The following is a 22595-nucleotide window of genomic DNA, read 5'->3' on the forward strand; positions in this document are numbered from 1 at the left end:
TTCTATCGTTCTCATTTCTTTACCTTTTTTCGCTTCTCACAACAATCAGTCAAAAGTAAATATAACATTTGGTACATTACAGCCCCTACTCTGTAGGCAATCAAGAATGGGAGTTTCAAGATCACGTGTTGTTTGAGCCACACACGTATCAGTGTGTATACTCTGTCCTGGCTATCTCTGGAGCAGGCGAACGAAAACAAGTCTCTGCGCAAGTAGCGACGTGAGACGGATCCACCACAGAGTTTCCACAAGGTGTAAATCTGACATAATACTAAATGAAACTTAGGATAATTGCAGTGAACCTCACAATATTTTCAGTATTTTCCCACCACATTCTTCGGTTAAAGGAATTGTGACTTCATTTAATACCCCACCCCACCCTGGAAGATGCTGATTTCCCGTATAATGAGAAATTTGAAAGTACTGTTGTGCATATCTTTGGCTTTACTGGGAATATATCTGCATTTTTCTGATATATTTTTCAATTTTTATGACATAATTACATGCATATTTTACAGTTTTATAGGACATAAAGTCCCAGGCTCTGCTTATAACCATCAGGGGACCTATAACTTGTTTGCCTGAATGCCTGCAACTTTTTACAGGAAATGCATTGTACATGTATATTTGATCATTTCAGTCACCTTTGAAATAGACCCGGAAGTCCATTGGATCAAGGCAAATGTGAATCAGACAGGTTTCTATAGAGTCCTGTATCCAGATGATATGTGGGTGTCCATTATAAATGCCTTACGTGAAAATAGCACAATTTTCAGTCCTGCCGATAGAGCAAGTTTAATTGATGATGCTTTTACATTGACCAGGTTTGCAATTTTATTTCATTTCTTTTTTTTTTATCATATTACATGCTTATGAAAAAATAGCATGTACTAAAATTATAATTTTAAAAAAAAATATTTAAAAGTCTTCTTTCTGCACTGATTCAAATACCCAACCTTTGCAACCACATTATGCTAGTTGCTTTCCTTTTGCTAAGTGGCTATACTATAAACTACTTTGTAAATTTAATACGTAAAAGTCTAATGTAAATACATTACATTAGTTGGTAGCAAAAACTTTGACTGTATCGAAATTAAATTCATGTAACAAAGTGTCGTAATTTTATTTATGAAAGGAAGTTTGAGCATCTTTCTCTTATTTAATGCTTGACATTTCATTTTTACCTAAGTTAATCACAGCAATGAGGGCAAATGATCAAGTAATAAAATGATGAAGGAAAACTCAATAAAATGTCCATCTCTGACTCAAACACTGAACCTAAGATCTGAAGCTCCTTAGCATGCAATATTAACAACTTTATTATAGAGGCTGGCTGTTACTATTTTAATACACAAAATGAAATATGATGGTAAGGATTACCACAAATTTAATGTCATAAGAAGAGCTTCCTGAGAATATGAATGTTAAAAATTACCTTCTCTTCAGTTGTTGTAAGCACCCAGATGTGTGTTCCTTAACTGTCACCATTTTAATCTGTGATTTTTGAAATCTTGCAATGAATGTCAACAAAATGACACCGGCATTATGCATTTTGATTAGGTGTATTTTCACTGTTAATATAGCTGAAAGTTAATTGGAAGCCAGTAAACTGATTTAAATATTAATCCTAGCACTTCCATGCTATTATGTGTAACATAGTTTCCCAAAGGGTGGGGACATCCTTGATGTACCCATACATTTATCTTTATATAACGTACTACAATGATTTTTTTTATTAATAATTGTAAGACTTAAAGTGTGACTTACATATTTACACAAATATTTCATTTTTAATGTTAGATTATTTAAGAATAAATGTCATTTATGTTGCAGAGTGTATTTTTATGGAAATATCTTATGAATTTCAAGACAAACTTAGATTACGAGCATAGGCAGTGAAATTAATGTAAAGTGAAGCCCTCTTGAGTGCCAGAGCCTGCCAAGCAGTTTTTTAAATGTGTGACATGTGGTCAGCACATAGAGTTCCATACCTCCTGTTTTGCTGCTTTTGAGAATTGAATAGTGTACTACTTTATTACATTTTAATACTTTCCATAGTAATGTTCCCCCTAACATGATATTGTAATATTATCATCAACTTAATATAGAGAAATATATATAATTTACATACCGCTAATATTCCTGAAGGGTGGAGCCCACAAGAGAAAAACATTTTGTCTACCTTATTTTCTCGCATTATTCACAACTTTTTTCATGAAAATATAGAGAACATCATTAAGAACAATTAAAATTTGTACCACACTACAAGTGTCAACATGAGTCACTATTCCAGGAAAAAATATATCTGTGGACTTTGAGTTTTAGGGTTAAATGTGCAGTCTTGTTTCCTAAGAACAAAACTGTAGGGTTATTTGTTTCTGATAATTGAAAAAGGGCATGAATGCATTGCATATTTCTGTGTTATATTGGATCTGTAGGCTATTGTATACTGAATCTTCATTTCGCATTGTTACGTTGTCTCTCTCATTACAGAGCCGGGATGCTAAATGCAACTATTCCTTTGGAACTTTCACTTTATCTGATAAATGAAACTGAGTACGTCCCATGGGCAACAGCATTGGATCATTTCCAGTCATGGAGTAGAACCCTTTACGGCACATCATCATATAAGGACTTCATGGAATATATGAAACGTTTACTTACCCCAGTAACGAATTACGTGGGATGGAAAGACACAGGATCACATCTTCAGAAGTATGAATACTTTTAAATTCATAGCACCAACATAGTTAAAATTCACTCTTTATATAAAAGTAAACACAAATTTCACTTTCAAAATATGTTTCTTTTTTCCCATAAATTACGGTGACTTACTGCTACTATAAGTAGAACTTTATACTACTCCCAACTTGCAACACAGACCAAAGACAGCTCCATCAATTTTAGTGACCAGTTTTAAATTAAATAAATTTATAACAAATGTCTTGAAACAACACTGCATGTGACATCTAGTGAACCAAACTGAAATGAGGACACAACTATGCTCTAAATGTATCATAATTTGCATAATTTCTAGATTGTCACTCTTAATAGACTAACTCCAAAATTAAACGGCTTATTTTGAATGTTCAGTAAGTTGTCCAAGTCAATAGTCTTGTCTTGTCTTTTTTATTATTTTTTTTTTTGCAAGTGACCCTGATTTTGTAGTTATTTATATACAGAATGAATACAGTAGAACTTCGATTTTATGTTTTTAAGGGGGCCAAGATGAAAAACTTAAAATACGGGAAAATGTAAAGTTCAGAAAAATTTTATATTATTTTACTATGTTGGGACCATCAAGATTGAATGTATAATGTGGGAAAACGTAAAATCGGAGCTCCACCGTATATCTTCTTAATAGTGCACATTGCTTGTTTCACTTATATTTCAAGAAATTCAGTGTGCTTGTTTTTGTAACATATGTGATTTTATTGTTTTGAGGGAGAATTTGATACTTCATTTTTACCCAAACAACTCCTTCCAAGTGCTTGGCATTAAATGAAAATCCTAGTTCATTTCATATTGATACCCTTACAACATTGATGTTTGTTTTCCAGGTTAATGAGGTCAGACATTTTGGCATCTGCTATATTGTGTGAAGTGGAAGCTACTTTGAAAGAGGCGAAAGCCAAATTCCATGATTGGATGGATAAGGGAGTCAGGATTCCGCCCAACCTCAGGGAAGTTATATATGCTGCAGGTAATAACCTCAGTTTTCATTGGAGTTCACAAATTCTTATGCAAGTAAGGTGATCAAGTAAGGGGATACATATAGCTAGTGTGTTCATCCAGTGAATATTAAACTTGATTTTGTTTTACATATTTTCTCCAAGATATGAATTGTTGCAACCTCCTCTTCTCAACTGTAGATGCTGCAGAAAATTTGGGTTTTGTGTTAAACATATTGGCATGGAAATATTTAGTTGTAAGAATGAATTTGTACAAGAAACATTTTTTTAAATATTTTTGTTCCATGTTATATTTCAGGTATTAAATACGGTGATGTCAAAGAGTGGAAATACTGCTGGTCCAGGTACATGAAATCAGATGTTCCAAGTGAAAGGAAATTATTATTGAAGGCAATGGGAGTTGCATCCGATCAGTGGATACTTCAGCAGTGAGTTTTATTATTATATTATAATTAATCTGCACAGGTAAAATGAAGTAGAGAGATGCCAAACTACAAACCAAGAATAACATTACTGTAATGATATAAAAAAAGAGTTGATATTTTGCCACATATCAAGATCAAAAAATGAACTAAGTTAGTGGTCAAAGCACTTACTTTCTTTTAGTTAACCAAATTTTCAGATTGACTTCAATCTTCTTTCAGAGGTGAAAAGGTTAAGACACAGATAAAATTGCATAAGGGGCATAAAAAGGTAATCCAAGATCATATTGGTATGATTACCAGTCATTCCTTGAACTTCTGTCACCTTTTTATACCTTTAACAAATTTTATCCAGCCCTGAGGAAGAATTGAGAACAATCTGAAAATTTGTGTAATGAAAATAAAGTGTATGTTGTGGCTATTATAATATATATGTATATAAATAACCTGTGGCTCGACAGCCCTTGAATGGCCTTGGCCTATCTCCGGACTGCCAGTCTTCCTCCACAATCCTACCTAGAGGTGTGGAGATCTTCAACCAGTAATGGGATGACTTGGGGTCAGCACGTCGAACCCTCAGCCATTATAGGAGAGTTCCGAGACTGGGTTATGCTACTTGCACCTTACTTAATCTTAACCTGGGGTGGTAGCAGTACAAAAAGATACAAAATGTTAATATGTCTAACCTACCCTACCCTATGTTTACCTAACCTAAATCCAACATAACTCCAGATCCCATTGCCTTCCCATTTTAAAATGTTGTACAGTAGACAAATTTATTGTAAATAAAAACTGACGAGACCCGGTAAAAAAATGTTACGTAGATTGACAGTATATACGAGTGATGAAAACATTTTTCGACACATTCTTTTGCATGGCGATTGGAAACATCATCCAAAAAAAATTCTAAAATAAGTTTGAAATCAGCACCTGCTTTGCTTTCATACCCCAGCGACAGGGGAGACAAAAACCTTCAGAAATAAATTCAACTTTTTGAACCGAAGGGGGACAAGTTTGCATATGTGGCTTGGGCTGGGTCATTTTCTCAATACAGTGCGTCATTTCACCTTTGTCTGTTCACCCATGCACAACAAATATTTTGCTTTAGAGTGAAGGGACTCTTGTCGCTTGATGATTTCAACAATGGAACTCGGGCATGTCAAGTGTACCATACTGCTATGGTGTGAAAAGTTGTTGTTGATTGGCTCAAACGACATGAGCCTTGCATTGCTTGTTGCCTCATTGTTGTTCGTGCATGCATGGTGAATACTTAAAGATAGAGAGGAACTTGATTTTTTGCAACAACACAAAAAAAAATATTAATTGCTGCAAAAAAGTATTTATGTGCGTGTAGTGAATACATTTTTCATTTCCATTAAAAATCATGAAATAATGGAAATTTGGCATAAAGTGCAAATTGTATTTTGTTGTAAATATCAGTAAATTTTCTGCTTTAAAAATGTAAATACCATGAAAATCCACCCTCTTGTGTTTTGGGTTAGAGAATGAATGTATAATTTACGAATGTATAATGTGCGTGTGATATGGAATAATTCCAACAGCTACATGAAACCACATGTAAATAGACATCTTCCACCTTATGTGGGAACATTTTGCACCACCAAGGAAAATGGTGAAGACTTGACAGGAAATCGAGTGTGCACTTGTAGTCAGACAGGAGCTGTAACATTGGTATTTGTCAGGTGACAATTGTTTCATGTTACCGATAGATTTGGCGAGGACGGATCGAGGTGCATCTGTTGTCATGGTAGTTGCAAGATCAGTATTTGTCATGTGAAACATACTGCGCTACCAAGCGAAGCAGCGTGCTTTTGGCGAGAATCGATGCACACCTACTGTCACACGGAAATCGTAAGGTATTTGTCGTCAGTGGCGAAACAAGTATTTTCAAAAGGGTGGATACGTATACTTTTCTTAGTATCCCATCATTTTGCTATTTTTTTTCCTTCCTTTCACGTTCCCTTTTTTGGAATATTGGACCAAAGCAGGGGGTGGGGGGTTTGCTGTTGATACCACCCCACCCTTGGGCATGCCATTGAACGTTTTATGTTGCTTAGCGAACCGGCATGATTTTGCCAAGGATCAACATGCACCTAGTCACACATAAGTCGTAAGATGGTATATGTAGTCAGTCGCATGACCAAGAATAATGAAAGGGGGCATTTTCAGAAGTCCGCATTTTTTTTTTCATTCCTACCTTCGACGTTCTTTTTCAACGTTTTGAGTTACCGAACGAACTGACACAATTTTGGCACAACTACGGTCACACAGATTTTGTAAGATCGATATTTGTTGTCACTGGCTTGTCCAGAATTTTCAGTAAGGAAGGGGGAGCTATGTATATTTTTTTTAGTAGTCTGCCTTTATTTTGCCATTTTTTCTTACCTTTGGTATTTTCTTTTTTAAGGAATACTGGGCCAAACGGAGGGGGGTTACGTAATGGACCTCCCCCCTTTAGGCATGCCACTGTTTGTTGTGCATGAAATGTTCTGACGAACTGGCACGATTTTTGTGAGTATAGACGTGCACCTACTGTCATATATGTTTGGTAAGATGGCCATTAGTTGACAGTGGCGTGCCCAGGATTTCCGATGGTGGGTGGGGGGGATGTATACTTTTTAGGAGTCCGGCATCATTTTGTCCTTTTTTGTTTTAGGAATACTGGTACAAAGGGGGCTTACGTTACCCTCACCCCATTTGGGCACGCCACTGTTTGTCATGTGGGTAACATTTTTTTGTTACCAAACTGACAATTTTGGCGAGGATGAATTTCATCTATCATGACATGGGAGCTATAACATTGATATTTGTCATGCGAGAAACTTCTTTGCTGAAAGTGGCACGATTTTGGCATAAATCCAGTATTCTCCTACACTCACACGGAAGTAGTAACATCGGTATTTGTCACGCGAGAAATGTTTTGCGGTACAGAGTGAAGTGACGTGATTTTGGCAAAGATCGAGTGGTCCTGGGTTCGATTCTAGGCACGACAAAAGTCGCTTGGCAGTTCTTGAATTTTTTCAGACATTCCTTTATTGCATTGGCTGTGTGTGGTTTAGCGTTGTTGTGCAATACGACGACACCACGAGAAAACGTGAACGGGACGTTTTGATTTGATTGCCTTTCTGGACTCACAATACCGCTGGGCATTGACCGTAGCCCATGTTCCAAAAAGTCTATGAGTAGCGGTCCCTTGCGATCAAAGAAGAATAAAAACATGACCTTGCCGGCACTAGTGTGGAGGGTCTTGAACTGTTTTGGTGGAGGGGAATCTGCATGCTTCCACTACCAACTTTGCCGTTTCGACTCGGACTCAAAGTGGTGGCACCAACTTTTGTCGCCGGTTATATCCTTTCCATTCGTAGATGGATTTCACGACCCCTTCTGCTGTCAAGAAGCACACAACCAACACCCTGCTGCTCCTCTTTGGATCCCTCCATTACACGTCGCAGTCAAACATGGAATAACTGGACAAGGCCGCTGCTCAGTTAGCAGCCTTTGCTTATACCTTGCCAGACATGTAACGCTATCTAGCAGCAAAACGTGCACGAATCAGTTTCGTAACACCTGCACCTTTATTTCGGGCCGTCGACCCATTTCTAACTGCCATAGTTTTGGTGTAATATCCTCTGCCTCATTATTTATTGACTGAGCCTCATATTTATATTTCGTGTGAAAGAGCCCTTCAAGACCTTTCCAACGCTGTATAAATTACTTCTATAGGTGCCCTGATGGCCAAAATATTGCAATTTAAAGTTAACAAGATGTTGATAAAAATTGTCAAAATTGCACCACTGTAATTTCAGAAATACAAAATATATGGAACTACAACTTTGCATATTTGCCTACCTCTGGTGGGCCCTCGAGTATACCAAATTTCAATTGAATCAAAATATGTGAGGCTGAAAAGTGCCTCTTCATTAGTTGATTTTGCCTGGAAATACGCAGTGAAATACGGTAGATAACTTTTTGTCTAACCAGGTTCGATACCCTGTGGAGGTACATACTGGTGCATAAAGTGGACTTAAAATACCAACTCAATCAATCAATCAATTTTTTTTGTCTAAAACGTTGAACAATTTAAAATTGATGACCTGGCAACATTGTAGATATTTCACCCTTTTTTTTTTGCCAACTGATTTATGGCGGCCACTTCTCACTGGAGAATTGATTGGATTACATTCCAGCGGTAATCATCTAATCCCTTCATCCATCTCATTTCATCACCATTCATCCTCATCTTCGTGATTAGCCAAAAGTGGCAGAAAAGCAAAGGAAAACAAATGAATCATCTAATCCCTGAAGATACTAATGAAAATAAATCTTAACATTTTTTTATTTTCAGTAGGGATGGGATAAATGAAAGTCTATATAGGCATCAGTATCAGTAAAACTGTTAATAATTTTACAGATCCAATATGAGTGCACAATTTTACCATTTTCTCATTTTCTTTTTCTATATACAGGCATGAGTTGTCTATGGTGGTTTTATAAAATAAACAATAATAAATGTGTCTTGCAGAGCAGAAGCAATCCGAATTTCGGAGAGAGAAGTTTTAGCCATCTCTACTTCACACGTCATGTACGAACACTGTTTCATCATTATCAATGTAGGAATGGCCCCTCCACCTTCCCCTTCCCAGGTTGAAAGATTGACCCTGACGTTTGGCAAGTCTTGCAATGACTACGTAAAAATGTCACGCTTCACCACTGATTGATACATTAATTAAGGATGTAAGAATATGAATGAACCATATATGTGTAGAATATTGGAAAGCAGTATCCATAAATCTTATATCTGTATTTTTTCTAGATTGGTTAAAGTTGCAGATAAAAAAGAAAAAAAAATAGAACTAGGTTTCAGGCTGGTATCTCCATTTTTATTGCTATGTTTTTTTGAAATTATATTCAATAATATGTTACAGAGACACACAGTATTATATCTAAGGTTAAGCATGCACATACACAATACCTCAATTTGTTTACAATATGGAGATGATTTTTTATTTTATTTTCAGTGAACGAAAAGCAGATTGAATGTTCTAACTTGAAATATTCTTCAATTGCAGGTATTTACAAGATACTCTTGACAGAAATAAAGTGAAGCCACAGGACGTAAAGATAGTAATTTCGGTAGTAGCAGCCAATCCACACGGGCAGTATCTTGCCTGGAGACATGTGAAAGCCCACTGGAAGGAAATGCAAGCGATGTTTGGCAATGGAACCTTTACCACAGGATCCTTAATATCTAGTGTAGTGTCCCACTTTGCAACAGAGTATGATTATCAGGAGGTATGTTTTTGTTTTTTTGTTGGGGGAGAGGGACATACAAAATTTCTTGAAGTGAAATTAGGCTGGTATCTCCATGATAGATTCTATGAGTAAATTAGTAATTTTTGAACCCAGTTTTTATTGATGTACATTGGAACAGGACTGACGTGGGTGAGGGGGAAAGTGTCCTCTCCCAATTATCTACCATGATGTGTTATGATAGAGCTGAACGGACACTACTTTGAACCATTTCCCAACAATGCTGATGCCAATACTTACCCCTCACATCAAATTTTGGGCCATGGTAAGAAATACTCGTACAATAGCAGGCCTCCTGACAAACACTATCACATAATTTCGTGGCAGAGTGGTTTGCACAGCATGATATGTTTGAATTCCAGTCTGGCCATGGGTGTTCTGTGTCAGTGTCATTGTCTGTCCATTCATCATCTTTGTGATTAACCAAATTGGCAGAAAGCTAAGTAAAATAAACCAAAACAGTAAATCAACAACTTCTGCATCTTCCTTTTTTGGAGGTGGCAATGCCATGTGCTTTCACTGTTTCCTTTGTTTCGGGGTCATAGTGGTTACGCTCGTCCATGGTTACCATCCAATGAAAAAAGTCATCAGTCTGGCACATCTGCAACAATTCCGCAGAAATGTTCCTTCGGATCACATCCCCTGCCATCTTGGAAGTGACGCTCCAGCAGCGATCTGGAGGACTATGGTGCTGGCTAGTTCTGTTGGGCTGACACTAGAGGGACATGCGCCTACCTGAAAAACAAACATTGGCTTCAGCTTTGTTTTTCACTATGATAATAGAGACTTATGACCGATCCTCGTAGATGATCTGGAATGATGCAGTCCAAAAAAGATAAAAGTCAAATAAGCCAAAATTTTTATTCTATTTTGCACTGACATCAATAAATAAATGGAAGAAGATAAATACATATATTTTTTTCTTTCTTCTTCAGGTGTCTTCTTTCTTCCGAAACCTGAATGTTGGTGCAGGTAGCAGAGCTTTACAGCAGAGTCTAGAGACAATAAAATTAAACATGCTTTGGATTCAGCAGCATGAAGAGTCCATCCGTGTGTGGTTGCAAGATTACTTGCCTAGCTCATGATCCACAGGTATGTGTTATTGTTTTTCTCTCTGTTGTTGACTGATAAATGTTGTTGGTATAGGACCACCTGCCAGAGAAAAAAGGCAAGAATTCAAATATGGATATAAATAGAGGCACATATTTTTGGTAAATAAAAAATAAAAATTTTGGTACAAAAACAGAGCCAATTTTGTATTCAAAAGCGGTAAATAAAATAAAATTTTGGTGTTATAGCGGTGAATAATCACATCAAAAGTGCAATATAAAATGACATTTTGGTTTAAAACTTGTGAATATAATCCTAAATTTGATTTGAAAACCACTTATTACACAAAATATACTTACTCCTTCACATTTATGTAGTTACCAGAGTATTAAGTTTATTCGTGGGTAAAGTGGTCCATTTTTGCTTCTCAAATATTTACACCAGAATTAATCAATTTTCCGTGAATTGCATAACTCACAGGATACTTCAGAAAGTGTCGCATCTGTATATAAATGGTAAATTTCGTGTTTAAGAGCATATTTCGCATTTTGCAGTTCATTTCGCATTATTTCGTGACAAAACTGGGTAGAAAAATGTGCATCACCTTTCAGAAACATGAAAAATGAACATTACAGCATGTTTCATATTTCGTGTTTTCATCAAAAACAAAATTTGCATGCCTCTAGATATAAGATTAGAGTGATCAGAAACATTAACCCTTCATTGGTATACATGTTCCAGAGTTACGCAGTTGGTATACGGTGTGTGTGGTGCTCACACATGAATAGTATTGTTTTTTGGCATTTTTCGAATATATTTTCAAATTCTAAGTCAAAATTTATCTTATTTATTATATCATAACAAAATGATATCCTTGTATTGTAATATTACTGATTATCTATTATGAGAGACAAATTACACTGCTGGACAAAAAAAACTGGACACTTGCATTTTTTGTGATAACGCATAAATTCTGATTTGAAGGCTAACTAAATATTGCAGAAATTATTGGAAATAAGAAAACCTGAATATATTCAACAGAAAGCAAATTAAAATTTATTGTTAATAAGTTAAATTAGAACATAAACGAAAGTTACAGAAAACTACCAAAAAAAATTAGAAAAAAAACCTTAGCAATATATTTTTTTAATATTGTTAGCTGGTACTGGTGGGGTATATAAGCTGTCTAGTAGTGGGTCTTACCTCCCCTGCCATCAATTACAGCTTGTAACCACCATGGCATACTTCGAATAAGGTTGGCAATCACTTCTTGGTCCAATTGCTCCCATTCTTCTTGAATAGCACGTCTTAGCTCTTCAATTGTTTCTGGAACTATTGCGTGGTTTCTGATATGTCGTTTCAGTTGATCCCAGACGTGCTCTATCGGATTTAGGTCCAGACTTTGTGGTGGCCATTCTAATCGTGTAATCCCAACTTCATCCAGGTACTCCGTGACAATATACGCAATGTGAGGACGTGCATTGTCATGCATAAAAACAAAATCTGGGCCTATGAATGGTGCATATGGTACTACATGATCTGCCAAACATTCTGTAATATACCTGTGAGCTGTCATTGACCCATTCTCTACAAGAACCAACTCTGTATGTACTTGTAAAGAAATACCTCTCCAGACCATGCCACCACCGCCTCCAAAGGGTGTTATTTCAACAAAACAAGATTGTGCACAATGCTCATTAGGTCTTCTATACACACGTTCACGCCTGTCTGATGAACGTAGGTTGAATATTGACTCATCGGAGAATAAAACCGTTTCCCACTGCTCCACATTCCAATGTAAGTGTTATGTAGCAAATTCCAGTCTTCGCTTCCGGTGACGTGCTAACAACCTGGAACCTGTAGCCGGCCTCCGAGATGATAAACCACTTTCATTCAGTCTTCTACGAACTGTTCGTGAAGAAACCATAGCTCTATGAACATTTCTCAAATGCTGCGCCACAATATTTGAAGTCATACAACGGTCTCTTAAGACTATGATACGCATAAAACGATCTTCCCGTGCTGTTGTGCATTGTTTCTGACCAGAACCCGGTCTTCTATCATAGGAACCAGTTGCATCATACCGTCTGAGAGCTTCATGGATAGTACTTCATGCTATATTTAGCACCCTAGCAATATAGCGCACACTACGACCATCATCACGAAGAGCTACTGCTTTTACTACCTCTTCACATCTCATTTTAAAGCTAACAAACTTACAATACACTTGCAAGAAAAATACCAGCAATGACAATGTCAATAATATCTGTTACTATGGTTACTACAAACTAAAATTCATGCCTCTCTAGACATTAAAGAAAATAACATAAACAGGAATTGAAAATCAATAAATTAAAACAAAATTGCATGAAATTAATTTTGAGCCTACTAGGTGTTCCAAATAAGTAAATACGAGTAAATAAATAAATAAATAGATAAATAATAAACAGAAAAACTATGGAAAATGTTCGATAATGAATGTTCAATTGTTCAATACTTAACTGAGAGCGTAATTCATAAGTAATTGCAATTCGGATGTCAAATATTGAGGTGTCCGTTTTTTTTTGTCCAGCAGTATATAAAGAAGGACATTACAATATTTATAATTTTATTTGGAATTTTCTTTTGATATTAACTAATTTTCAATACATAAGTAACAAATTCGAGAGTTTTTACTTCTTTACAAGAGAGGTATACATTCAACTTCATATTTTCATCACGCTCAGTATGTTGAGGGAAAAGTACAAGTAAAAATTAGTTCATCTTCATAAGGAGATTGATTCGTGTTGCTATCATTATCACGTTTCAATGGCTCATTAGCCAAACCTTATCTTCTGAGCCCTGCGAACCAAACACTGCCAAAATGTCTTATTTTTTCTTATCACTTGATTCAGCAAGTCATGCTCGAACTGGACCTGCTGTTCTTCAATCATGATGAATATCATATTCCAGAGTTCAGTTAGTCATAAATAGTAGACACATTAAGTGAATGGAGTCAAATAAAATAATTACCGAAGAATCAAAACAGAAAACAGTGTCACAATACCAATTCAGTGAGCACAGAAATAAAATATGTTTGCAGAAAATAGTTACGCTGTTCGGTATACGTGCGAGTGCGGCGCTCACAAAACATGGATTGTCACCAAAATGATGTGTGTTTGCGCAGACTGAGATCAATGCCACAACCTATATGTGGTATCATCTAGCAATAGATATTCCGAATTATAGCTACACAAGACCAGAAAGTGATATCCTTATTTGGGCCTGTGAGCACCCTGCTCGCACGTATCCCAACGGAGGGTTAACAAGGATCCATGGAAGTATCAACAGACATTGCCATGTTAGAACCTATTTTACGTTTATGCACCCAAATCAAGGTGGTTTTTTAGGTTTTGATATATTTTTAAGTGTTTTACAGGATTTTTAAGTCTTGCAGAGGCATTTGCTTTGTTTGGTCACGAAATAAATCGATGACGAACGTGTTAGAATCGTACTCTCTGTCGATTTTCCTTCCTCCAAGTCCATGGTGATTTTTCAAAGCTCTAAACAAAGCAAAATGTCTGGTGCCACTGTTACCTGTACAGTCCAAAGTGCAAACTTCTGATCTATGTGGTCTTGCTCACTTTAGCGTCACTTCGGTGCTTTGTGGCATTTACGCCTTGCAAACTAACATTTCAGCATTGAAGTTTGCAATACTGACTTCTTTTTTAACATTATTTTCAGCATATAAGATGATCCTCACAGACAAAATTGGATAGTTTGACTGTGGATAACATGAAAAACGATTGTTGCCTAACTATACGGTGAAGAGTGGATTTTAATAGCAAATTTCCAATGGTAAGTCTGCCATCGCCGTAGGGTTAGGCAACACACAACATTATGCAAGATAGTGCATATTTCAGGATACAGGTGTCAATGTTTATTGCCGATGACTATACCTAAAGCATTTTTTAGGAATTTTGAACTATTTTAAGTTTTTTGTAATCTACTTCAGGAATTTTCGAGCCTAACTTAAGATTTTTAGGACCTATTTTAGGATTTTTAGAGCCTATTTTAGGAACCTAAAAGCACACTTTTTAGAACCTAAAAACCCGAGGTCTAGTTATGAGTAAGGACATAAAGAAAAGCTTGATCTGATGTATAGGACAGTACTTTAAAAAAAATAATTTCACCATACAAAAATGGCTGTAAATTGATAAGCTTCATCAGTTGTGTGTTCATAGTTTGGATGGATTTAATTATGCAAGGAAATCTACTATTTAATCTTCCTGTATAGTAAGCTTGAGCACAGCAAAGGAAAGGAGATTAGGTCTGATATTCTTTAATGTAAGAGCCGTGCTTTTTTTTTGGTGGGAAATTTTAAATTCTGCAAGGTTTTCAATAAAAATTTATCTCTCTATAACTACAAATGGTACACAAATTGTAGCTCTTTTTTTTTTTTCAATACAGTCTAGGCCAGGGGTTTCCAAACTTTTTTGTTTTACGGCACCCTTAGTGTTTCAAGATTTTTCCGTGGCACCCAAGTCAGAATGTATGCCTATGTAACACTTTGCAATGCTCAGTTAGTGTGATAAGGTTGAGTGTCTTAAGCTAAAAAATAAACATATATTTTAAATTCAGAAACATTTTACATGTAAAAAGTACTAAATAAGCACATATTTGGAACAATTTGCGGTGCCCCTGTAAGCCAGCCAAGCCACCCCAGGGTGCCACGGTGCATACTTTGGGAACCACTGGTCTAGGCTACAAGCCTGTGATCGAAGAAACCTAATTTACATTTATCAAGTAGAAGAAGACGACTAAAGTTAAAAAACTTCTACAAAACTTGAACCTCTTCAAGCCTCCACGAAGGCAACACCGGGATGTCTGGATTCAAAACGATACCTGCATATTGTCTGATGTGTGTTCCATTATCGTGGCAAGAATTGCACGCTTGATGCTGATACTTTTTGAGGAAAAAAAGTATTCTAATTTAAAAGCCATGAGTTTTTGGAAGGAAATCATAAAATTCCCTCAAGGTTGTCAAAAAAAATGTATATATCTTGGAAAATAAACAAAAATGATGAAGAAAGCAGTAAACACTTACCACACAAAAAGAAAGACATTGATATTTTGCAGGATATACCACACAGTGTCACGTAGTATGTTACATGTATGCTGAGTTACACCCCACCCCCATCCCCCTCAAATATCGCCGGAATCAAATTAAACTTTAGTATGCAGTAATAGGATGCCTCAAGCATCGTTAACACTCGAAATATGTATCTCCGAGCATTACCTGAGTCACAGTATGTTTCAAAAGTTTAAAAATAATTGTGACATATACTTTGTATATCACAATCTCTGCATTAGCGACCTCACCTAAATGTGATATGTATGGTATGTCATGTCTCAGTGTTTAAGGGTTAATTATATCTTATTCTGCTTGTGAGAGGCATCAGTTGTCATCATGTGGCTTAATTGCATTTGGTATTCCTTTTTCAGTGTTTGCATCTTTTGTAAATTCTTGCTTCATAAGACTGTTCAGTTCTGAATCGAGGACATCACTCTCAGAAGCTAACCATACAAAACACAGATTAACAGAGCTTACCAATGCAATTGAGAATTTACATAACTCAGTTTACAACCTTGGCTGTATGTATATGTAATTGTATTGGACTTCGCTTAGTTATTGTTTGGTGATTGTACCCTAGTCAGTTTTTGTTCGTTTTTATGGAGAAGAAATATTACTGCACTAATTTACTGTTGTTGGAAATGTAGGTTGCTGTCTTGTACAGACTATGTTGTGCTTGTTTCTTGCCATTAAGATATTGTTGTAATGATGGAAAATGTACACAGGTGTAAGTGATGTGTAATATTTAAAGTGTTAGATGCGAAGAGAACACATATTTTTTTGGTTGAGTCTAGTCCATCCAAATAAAAAATCTTAAGTTGCATACACAGCACATGTCCTGCAGTTTTATATTTGTTCTTCTCATATTATAGTTTCAACTTTTCAAAGTTCTTTTTTATGAAAAAAATAATTTTTAAAAATCTATTCCCTCCCACAAGAAATATAAGGAAGAAATAGTACAAATACATGATTTTTTTTATAATGTGAAGAATATGATGAAGGTTGTGTCATAACTTTCATAATAGTAAAAAAAGGAGAAAGGAAAGTATATCATGTTTATATTATAGTGTTAGTAACCAAGATTCAATTTTCTAGTGAGATATATGATAAATATGAAAGTTATATTAGCCTGTTCATGCATGAATTTGTTGAAGTACATGCAGTTTTTCATATTTAATGGTTCTATCATGCATATGGTGCTGTTCTAACTAGCAAAGTTAGACAATTGTATCATTTCATAAATGAAGGTTTGTACACACAAACACAATTGGAATTTATTCTAAAATGTGGATGGTGCAGTGCTTGAAACCTGAATATGTTGTATCATTTGTTGATATTGGTGCCAAAAATAACTGAGGTTATTCTCTTAAGAAATAAGGTACTTTTTTAAAAAAAAGTATATTGTGTACGTGGTGCACATATGTATTTGCATGAAAAAATTATGCTTCATTAGGGTGCATCTGGAGTATTTTAAAATAAAAATAATTATGATGGAAAAATACAATGAAAATCTGAAAAAAAAAATTAAAGTATGGATACATTATAATATTTCTAAGTCTTTAAATTTACTGCTTAAACTCTAAAAAAGAAAACTGTGGACTTCCAAATCCAGGGTTGTTATTTTGAATGCATGCAGTGTAGTGCAATAGAATTACAAATGCTTGATTTGAGTTCAAGATCTATAAAAAATTGAAGAGTAAAGCATGAGGTGAAATATTAAAATTACTAATGTTTTTATATTTATGAAAATTGATATATTGAGAACTTTCCATGTTAACCAAAGTTGTACTAAAAAAATCATAGATTTACGTATATAATAATCAGAATATTAAAATAGGTCTTTTGCCATTCAGTTTTGGCATGAAATTAAAGAAAGTCCAATAATTTGCATACTTCACAATATATATAATCTACAGGAAGGTGTTTGTTGGTGATAACAATTGAAAAACAATACATTGATAAAATTTTAAAAAATGACTTTGATATCTAGTTACGTAAGACTAACTTGTTCAAATTCCAGAATTCTTTCTATAACATATCATTTCCCTTTTCATAATGGCATATTCCTTACATAGTTAAAATGACTCAATAATAGAATTTAAGTAAGGAACAAATGAGGTTTCGCCAGTTTCTTCATTATACATTTTTTTTTTTTCATTTTATATTAATCTAACCATTCTTCGTGCAGTTATGTAGCTTTCAGTCTGATATGATACAGAACGTTGGGATATAATATGACTTGCATAAAAAATCATAAAATAATGAAAAATGTTCCGTACATTTCACAATAAAAATTGAGTATTTATAGAAATAATCCAAAGATGTATTGGATGATGTGACAACCTGCTATATCCCCTGTCTACGTTCCCAGTGCTATGTTTAATGAGTATGTGCTTAGCTTCCATCTGAATCAGTCTTCCTTTATGGTAAATGTTACATTCACAAATACTTTTATGAAGATTATGAATATTTTTAGGATGCTGATCAATATGAACTGGGGAAAATAGTATATTTTATGTGATGGTCATGTTTGTGTCCCTCCATTCATTCATTCATCCATCCATGGCAGCTATTGGTATCTCAGAATCTGGTACCTTCCAAATAACAGAGACTTGGTGATGAAGTTAGTAGGGCAGTTGACTTTCGTGGGGAAAACTCGTTGGGTGATCTCATGTGGGAATTATTCCGACATTGTCCCATGCATAAAATCGAATCAAAGGGAATCGCCATTTTATCGACAAGTAACTAACTAACTAACTTTCTAGCCTTAAACCCAAAGGTTTATGGCTGCAGCAACACGAGCCTTCCATCTGTTCCTACCCCCTCTCATTCGTGCCACATGGCCTGCCCACCTAAGTCTTCTTGATTTAATTATTCTAATAATATCTGGATGTGAATACAAATTATGCAGTTCTAAATTATGTAACCTTCTCCACTCACCTGTCTTTTCATCCTATTTGTTAATTAAATTTGCTTGCCCTGTTGGGGATGGGGTGAAGTTTTTTTTTTTCAATTAGCCAAATGTGGCAGAAAGTGAAGTAAAATAAACCAAATCAATTAATTGATAATTGCCATAAGGGATGTTGAGTGTGGTTATTTTCTCTTCTCTCCTTGTTTGCTACACTGTCAGGATATCCTGACACAATATATACAATTCCATACCTGAAAATAAATGTGGAATAATGAGCTCAAAGAAGCAAAAGGGATTATTACCTTCCCTGTTCAAGCATATTGCCCCCCTTGTGAAATCCCTGTGCATGCTATGGGGATTGTCCTCCAAGAAATGAAAACCCCAACACTAGAAGCAAAGGCAAAAGTAGTAGTTCAGTTGAGACTAGATGTGAGGTTCTGTAGCATGTGCCATAATGTTCACCACTCTTTAAGAATAACTATATAGCCAGAAGTAAGAATAATTTTTATTGTGAAATGTAATGATATTTTGGAGGAAATGGTAGATTTAGAATTGTGGAAGTTCTAGTTGGAAAGCAATGCATGCGTAATGTAATTATTTGTTCATAGGAGGTGATATAAGATTTGTGTTAGTTCTAGCTTTTCCACTGCCATGTTGGAAGTGGTGGGGACATGCTATGACGGAGAAATGATTTTCAAAGACATCATATCTAATGAATCAAACTTATAATTTCAATACAAGCTACTTTTAAACAAATCAAACACAATTTTGTTGGGTACATTTACAGAAATGAAGGGTTAAAATAACATGATTAAGTAGTAGTGAATGTTCTGAATATTCTCAAGGAAATACTTTGGAATAAAGGAATGGCAATACATTTAATTTTCCATATACGTAACAGTTCAGTCCTTTTTCTCTTTCTTTGCTGAATACCATATTGCGTTTACATAGCTGAATTGTATGATTATGGGAACTAGGCCAATAAAGAACCATTGTGGTATGGCAAGATACTGTCAATTTCAGTCATTGTATGCAGCCAGCCTCCCTGGTGGAGTGGTTATCACATCACACTATGATGCCAGGGGTCCCAGGTTCGAATCCCGGCCGGAGCATGGATGTTTGTGAGTGTTGATTCATCATGTCATCACTCATCCCCATCTTCACAAATTAGCCAAAAGTGGCACAAAAAGCGAAGTAAAATAAAAGCAGATCGATCAATCAGTCATTGTATGCAATGATGTTGCTCACATTGTACAGTCACGGACACTTCTCTAAGTTGTAGCGAATCCATCGAAAGTTAATGGGATCATTACAGCCCAAAAGTGTCCATGAGTGTACCAGTAAATACTTTATAATGTGTAAATCATTTTGCATAAACGAAGAGAACAAGAAAATATCCAATGAACAAATCCTCTTTTCTTTACCTCCATCGATGTCTGACAAAATGCAATTTCAATCACTCAGAATAAGGGAGGCATACCATCTCCTTTTCCCATAATTGTCATTTCTAGTCACATTAGGAGCACTATACAAGTACAGTTGTTCTGGCTAGAGAATGGACTTGGAAATTCTATTTTTATCTTTCCTGTCGAAAGCCAAGCATGAGTCGCTGAACCAATCGGCTTTGTCCAGTTGCCATGGTGAGGTGTTGCCAAATATTTGGTTTCGAGCCTTTTTCGAAACAGGTGGCACACACAACAAGGCCAAGCACGGCAAAGTCTAATGATTGCTACAGCGCAGCAAGCGAATGGGTCTCTGATTTCCTGCCTCTCCCTGAAATGCGAGTGAAGAAAGCTTGTTGACAGGAAGATGTGTCGTGGATGACTGGACAAAAATCAGGCGTGTAGCAACCGGTAGCAACACCCCTTTTCACCCCTTGAACTGGAGGCGGAAAGTTTGGGTTTTCTCAAGTCCATTCTTTAGCTGGGCGGACTTTAAGAGTACCAGCACAGCTGAATTGTTAGCACTGTTGTCTTCAGTGTGAGCAATCCCAGGTCAATCCCTCAGTGGGAACCCAATTTTTAAAAATATTGATGAAGTTTGACAATAATAGGGGAGGCACTTGAAAAGAATTAGTGGCAGGCTCTGAACCTGAATTGTCATTTTCTATATATGGTGTAATCAATAAACACTGCATTTTCATGAACCCTCATAGGCTTAATAAAAATAACATTTAATGTGATGTCTTTGAAAATGAGGGCATAAAAAATAAGTATTGCAGTTTTTCGATAAGCAATGTTAAGGGTGCATAATATGAAATGTTCCTAGAATATTTTGTTAGAATGATCTTTTAAAAATGTTTCATGAATAAGAAAGATATTAGAATATGATTGTAAGGAATAATACTTACTGTAAATAAATATTGAACATTGTGTTATTGTTCAAGGAGTTCACACTAAACTACTGTATAAAATATATTAAAATGTAAAGTGAAATATATATTTGCTTGTATGAAAAAGATATGAAATTTTTAAATGGAACTAATACTGGATGGTATTAATCAGCATAATTACATGATGCCAAATTTTATAGATGATTCTTCCATGTACCATAGAAATACTTACAACAGTGTCAAAACAAAGGAAAAAGTTGTTTTTTTTTTGGTTAAAAATGCTTATACATTTTTTCCACAGAGTAATTGTTGTTTTTGCACAATTTGTATTTTTATTATATCAAATTATGTACCTGATTTTTTTTCAGTGGAAGGCATTGTTCTCTTGATTAAAATGTGTACCTTATTTTTTAGTTACGTTATTGTAGTCATTGTTAGAACATACAAAAATACATAAATACATAAAATTTTGTTCTTTTATTTGAGCTTGTATCAGCTATGAACAAAATAGAAATTCATACTTCCTAAGGCAAATAAATAAGTTGACATCCAAACCATGGAATTGTGTAATAGAAACTGTGTTGTTCACTAGCCTGTACAAGCTATTAAATCAATGAATGAATGAATTTATTTAGTGTAATCTAGTAGTTGATCATTTTTTTTTATCTCTGTAATTTCAATATAGTTTCCCATCTATTCACAGACATGTAATATTTTATTTTACCAAATTTGTTGGATTGTCATTATGTTTATAACTGAGTTATTGATTGTAGACTCAAACAGTGTGACATTATTTATATATATTCATTATCTGATTCTAAGTATCGAGACACCCCATTGCAATAGTAAACTGAAGCTTAGATGTCACAGTGATGTCAGAGGTAAATATAAAAGAAGGCAGGGCATCGGTTGGTGTTGTAGATAAGCAGTACCAGCAGAACTTAATGACTTCGAAGGTGGACTGGTTATTGGTAATCATGTAAGAAGTCTGTCAGGGACATTTGAACCCTATTGCAGTTGCCAAAATCTTCTCTTAGTTACGCCATTGTGAATGTGAAGGAGCAGTCACAACAAAATCACTACCAGGTAGGCCACATGTACTGACAGACCGGGACCGTCGATTGTTGAAGAGTTGTTCGTGTAAACAACGTGCCATTGGAGGCAATCACCCATGAGTTCAACATTGCTACCAAACAGTACAACTAGCACCATGACCCTGTGTCGAGAGCTAAAGGAAATTAGATTTCACGACCGAGCAGCTGCCCATAAACCAAACATTTCTGGTGTGAATGCTAAAGATTGCCCAAAGTGGTGTAAAGAGGGGTGGCAGTGGAGCACTTGTAACTTGTGATTTTGAGTGATAAATCATGCTATACCATGTGGTGGTCAGATAGTAGAGTTTAGGTGTGGTGTATGCCTGGAGAATGATTATCTACCTTCATGTGTAGTGCCTACAGTGAAGTTTCAAGGAGGTGGTATTACAGTGGGGATTCCTGCACCGGACTGAGCCACCCTCTTGCAACAAACATTGCATGGCACTCTCAGTGCGGCAGGGTACAAGCACATTTTGACCAGTTGCGTAATCCCTATGGTGGAGGGCCATTTCGATGATGATCATTGTCTATTCCAACATGACAATGCTGTCGGTCATAAAGCAGGAACTGTGAGTGAATTGTTTGTGGACAATCTGGTTCCTGCAAGGATGAGGATGAATGATGATAACATGAAGGGACATTCACAAACG

At 35.7% G+C, this 22595-nt stretch overlaps 1 protein-coding gene across 2 annotated transcripts in view; it reads left to right on the plus strand.

Annotated features, from left to right (window-relative positions):
* Positions 1-21281, plus strand: part of LOC146003010 (endoplasmic reticulum aminopeptidase 1-like) — a 118841-nt gene extending 97560 nt beyond the window's left edge. For both annotated transcript variants that reach the window (XM_083141171.1, XM_083141174.1), the window contains exons 12-18: positions 641-824; positions 2494-2715; positions 3561-3703; positions 3991-4120; positions 9205-9427; positions 10381-10537; positions 15980-21281. In XM_083141171.1, coding sequence (XP_082997297.1) covers positions 641-824; positions 2494-2715; positions 3561-3703; positions 3991-4120; positions 9205-9427; positions 10381-10530 — 1052 coding nt within the window. In that variant the 3' untranslated portion in view covers positions 10531-10537; positions 15980-21281. The remainder of the gene's footprint in view (positions 1-640; positions 825-2493; positions 2716-3560; positions 3704-3990; positions 4121-9204; positions 9428-10380; positions 10538-15979) is intronic.
* Positions 21282-22595: the final 1314 nt, after the last annotated feature.

Source organism: Lepisma saccharinum, chromosome 1 (assembly GCF_977018435.1).
Source record: "Lepisma saccharinum chromosome 1, izLepSacc3.1, whole genome shotgun sequence".
Classification (NCBI taxonomy): Eukaryota; Metazoa; Arthropoda; class Insecta; order Zygentoma; family Lepismatidae; genus Lepisma; species Lepisma saccharinum.